The 4,352-nt window shown below is 44.9% G+C and overlaps 1 protein-coding gene across 2 annotated transcripts; it reads left to right on the top strand.

The window, feature by feature from the left end:
- Positions 1–2,981, top strand: alg11 (ALG11 alpha-1,2-mannosyltransferase). Of its 2 annotated transcripts, none has more exons than XM_086050672.1 (5): positions 1–207; positions 886–1,107; positions 1,179–1,550; positions 1,646–2,181; positions 2,256–2,981. In XM_086050672.1, the coding sequence occupies exons 1-5, from the start codon at positions 173–175 to the stop codon at positions 2,537–2,539; spliced, it is 1,449 nt and encodes a 482-aa protein (XP_085906798.1). In that variant the 5' UTR covers positions 1–172; the 3' UTR covers positions 2,540–2,981. The 2 variants fall into 2 exon arrangements, with proteins under 2 accessions (XP_085906798.1, XP_085906797.1); XM_086050671.1 differs by having other exon boundaries at positions 4–207; positions 1,616–2,181.
- Positions 2,982–4,352: the final 1,371 nt, after the last annotated feature.

The raw sequence follows: 4,352 nt of genomic DNA, 5'->3' as shown, positions 1-4,352 counted from the left end.
GACGATTGGGACACTAAACTGATGTACAGGTATACATTACATTGTTAAGGCAGGGACATGCACACACACTCTTGTACAGTAGGTGGCGGTATGCACATGTAAGTTGCTTGCAACCTGGCAGTAATCGACAAAAGAAGAAGATGGCGCATGTAGTTTAGTGTTTGTTGGCAAAATGTCGGCACACGACGAACTCGTTCTGTGTTTGCGGTATGTACTGTAGTCACACTCTATACATGTTCTACATGTAAAAATCTTATTCGACTGAAACCGTTTGCCATTTTGTTTTGATGAGTTTTATCGCCGCAGTAATATTTTTTTTACATTTTAGTCTAAAAGCTAATCAGTGAACACGGAGTCGTCGGTTTACGACGTAGTTGCGTTCCTATGGCGACGACGTAACGCAGTAGTAGTCATTATTAGAGTTAATGTTTGAAATGAAAATGCAATTCTGGCCCATAAATATAAAACAAATAAACAGGTAACTGAACATGTCCTTGATGTGCAGAAGATGGCGCTGTTGCCTTGTTAGTTGTTCATTGTATTCACTTAGGCTTCCGCAAAGATTTTTTGCTGTTTTTTTTACGTCTATTCCAATACTTGGGTTTTCCTATATCCATGCATATAATCATAATCTAAATAACCCAAATGAGATGTGTGGTTTTTAGTGATTACTACATGAAACGTAGTCATAATGTTGTACGAATATTGCATCATACTGAAATATGTTTCCAATATAATTTTTACACTTTGCACATGAGAGAGAGGAACACATTAAATACAGCTCTCGGTGTGATGTAGTATATTCTAACCCCACCACCACAATGACAAACATATTGTTTAAGCGATACCTTACCTGCGTGTTTATGTTGAGCTGCTGTGTTGTAGCTTCCTGTGGAAAGTGCTCTTCCACGTGCTGTTTGTGTGCCTGCTTCTGCTTGCCGTGTTGGTCCTGCTGATGCTGGCAGTGCGTCTGTGGCTGAAAGGCAAAAGGAACACTCGATACGCAATGAGCGGACGTCCCGCAGTGGCCTTCTTCCACCCCTATTGCAACGCTGGTGGTGGTGGAGAGAGGGTGCTCTGGTGTGCGATCAGGGCTCTACAGCGAAGGTACGCTTGACGGATTATGCCGAATTCATTTAGAGAGTTGAAATAACATTGTGCATTCCACATGTCTACAGGTACCCGGATATAGACATTGTGGTCTACACGGGAGACCAGGGCGTTTCGGCCCACGAGATTGTGGATGGAGCACGGCGCCGATTCAACATCGTGTTTCCTCGGCCGATTGACTTTGTTTTCTTAAGGCTGAGACTTCTTGTGGAGCCCAGTCTGTTTCCTCACTTCACCCTGCTCGGGCAAAGCATGGGCTCCATCTTTTTGGGATGGGAGGCGCTGACAGAATTTGTCCCTGACATTTACATCGACTCAATGGGATACGCTTTCACTCTGCCCCTTTTCCGCTACCTGGGAGGATGCAGCGTATGCACTTACGTCCACTACCCCACCATCAGCACTGACATGCTGTCGGTTGTGAGAGAAAGGAACCCCAGGTATGCTTTTACTTGCAAAATACAGATGAAGCAGTGACCGTAATTATGACCAATTTTTGTCTCAGGTTCAACAACCCAGATTACATTTCTGACAGTCTGTTCCTGAGCGCCTTCAAGGTCCTCTACTACTGCCTGTTTGCTGTGCTCTATGGAATGGCCGGCTCCTGCAGTGATCTAGTCATGGTCAACTCCTCCTGGACGCTTGAGCACATCCTGTCACTATGGCACGCCTCCAACCGCACCAGCGTGGTCTACCCACCCTGCGACGTCAGCGCGTTCCTGGACATCCCGCTGGAGGAGGACGAGGAGAAAAAGTGTCACTCGATCATTTCCATCGGGCAGTTCCGGCCCGAGAAAGACCACCAGCTGCAGATCAAAGCTTTCAAGAAGGTGTTGGATCGGCGGAGCGAGGCTGGTGGGGGCAGGGAGACTCTGAAGCTGATCCTGATTGGAGGCTGCAGGAATCCGGAGGATGAGGATAGGGTACTGATGCTGCGGGGCCTGTGCCAGGAGCAGGGTGTGGCCGACAGGGTGGAGTTTAAAGTGAACATCCCCTTTGCAGAGTTAAAAAGAGAGTTGGGCGGGGCCACTATTGGACTGCACACCATGTGGAATGAGCACTTTGGGATTGGTAATTGAGCATTACTGACGTCTCTGTTTGTTAAATCAATTGTGTTGACCGCTATGACCCCCCCTCCTTTTCAGGTATTGTAGAGTGCATGGCAGCAGGCAAAGTGATCCTCGCCCACAAGTCCGGTGGTCCCAAACTTGACATCGTGGTGCCTTTCGAGGGTGGCCAGACAGGCTTCCTCGCCAATGACGAGGACAGCTATGCTGAGGCCATCGAGGAGATCCTAAGTCTGGCGCCTACTAGCCGCCTGCAGATAAGACGCAATGCCCGCCAGTCAGTGGCTCGCTTCTCAGATCAAGAGTTTGAAGTGTGTCTCCTTGCCGCTTTCGAGCTTCTTATGGAGAGACTTGAACGATGAAAAGGACTGCGTGTTTTCATGTGTACAGTATGCAGTATACGCAATCTGTGACTGGAGCCTTTGAAACTTTGCACTTTGGGGGGCATTTACGGTACATTCCGAAAGAGTTTTTAAAGGGGTTCTCTATTTATGGCAGTTTTGTTTTCACAGTGTCAACGAAACCCAGATTAATTGTAAATTGGATCACGCCATGGTCTATCACTAAATGCTAATTCAGTAGTAAAATTATAATCAAAGTATATATTTAGTAAAAAGACCTATTGTTGGACATAAATATAAAATAAGTCATTGAAAAACAGTTAGCGGTAATACTATAATTCTTGCACACCTTTTGGAACCTCAAAACCATGTATGTAGGGACCACCTTAAACTGAGTACCCCTGTACTATAAACTTCAGCACCTGTTTGCAGCAAACGAGGAATAAATCAAAGTGGGACAAAATATTTTCTGAATGCACTGCATACTGTTGGACGCAATACTTGCCTTGTACACAGTCCTGTCTTCGGTCCATTTCAGGTCAATTGATTGAAGATGGGTTTGAATGGATGGAAATGACTTTTCACTGGTATTGTACATAAACATTCAAGCCTGAAGAAAATTCAGACTGATGGTTTTGAAAGAAGCCCTCCACTTGTGAACTCCATAGTAAAAAACAAACGAACGAATCAAGAGATGTTGAAAATACATGCAAAATGAATTGGTTAACTACTGGAAACATTTGCAAATGTTCTGTCATCCTTAAGCGGTAGTTAAATTGCCACAATCAATAATGCTGGGCTGAGGTTGAGAAGAGATGCGAGAGTTCAAGAGGTGCAGGATGTGTTGGGTCTGAAGGGGCTGAAAGCTGGTCACACAGGCAAAGACAAAGGAACAGAAATGGAACAGTTGAGATAAATTGTTCGCCCCTGACAAGGTGAAGTCCAACGTGGCTCTGCTTGCAGTCGCTCAGGTGAGTTTGCCTCCTGTGCACAGCACTTTTACTTTTGCGGCCACGTGTCATGACATCAAACCTTTTTGTCGCCTTCCGCATACAGCTAGGGTGCCCTTCTGTCGTACATCTATCCGCCTTTTTGTTCGTCCGGACTTAATATGTATATACGCAGCTGGCCATTCAGTCTACGTGACAGACTGGTCCGTCTATCCACCTATGACGGATGCCCGTTTTGCTGACTTTTGATGAATGACGGGAAAAATTTAAAAAGATACCAAGCGTACTCGGAAGCCCATGTATTTAATCCGTCTTTTATCAGACAATCAGTCAGTCTGCATGTATGTATATGTGTGTGTGTGTGTGTGTGTGTGTGTATAATATACTAAAATTAATTTGCTTCACTGCAGAAACATTGATCGTTTGAGTTTGGGTCAGATTTTGGCAAGACAAAAGTTTTTCGCCTACAGAAAATCTTGCGAAAATTGAACAAATAATTTACTTCAAATACAAAATGATGTTCCATAACATCAGTGAATGAAATAATGGTGCTGTGAGATCCCCATTTAATATGCTGTATGACTTCCAAGAGCTTGGAGGACTGCATCCAATCGGTTCGGCAATGAGCCACACACATCAGGAATAGCAAAGAAAGGAGTCTTATATGGCTCTCGGAGTTCATCAAGATTCTTTGGGTTCATCTTCCATCCTTCCCCTTTCATTCTAACCGAGACATGCTCAATGATGTTCATGTCTGGTGTTTGGGCTGGCCAGTCCTGGAGGACCTTGATCTTCTTCACTTTGAGAAACTTTGATATAGAGATGGATGTCTGCAATGATGCATCAGCCTGCTGCAAAATCTGACCTCTTTTATTGTTGTGAAT

The sequence above is a fragment of the Filicampus tigris genome, chromosome 1 (assembly GCF_054856515.1).
Source record: "Filicampus tigris isolate MCC_2025a chromosome 1, RoL_Ftig_1.0, whole genome shotgun sequence".
NCBI classification, from domain to species: domain Eukaryota; kingdom Metazoa; phylum Chordata; class Actinopteri; order Syngnathiformes; family Syngnathidae; genus Filicampus; species Filicampus tigris.
The sequence above is the reverse complement of the archived record's forward strand: the minus strand, read 5'-3'. Positions and strand labels throughout refer to the sequence as shown.

Bases quoted from the DNA above. Each gene is read 5' to 3' on its own strand.
- alg11 (XM_086050671.1), top strand. From the start codon at position 173: ATGTCGGCACACGACGAACTCGTTCTGTGTTTGCG. The intron at 1,108-1,178 runs GTACGCTTGACG...ACATGTCTACAG, and splicing joins ATCAGGGCTCTACAGCGAAG to GTACCCGGATATAGACATTG. The intron at 2,182-2,255 runs GTAATTGAGCAT...CCTCCTTTTCAG, and splicing joins GAATGAGCACTTTGGGATTG to GTATTGTAGAGTGCATGGCA.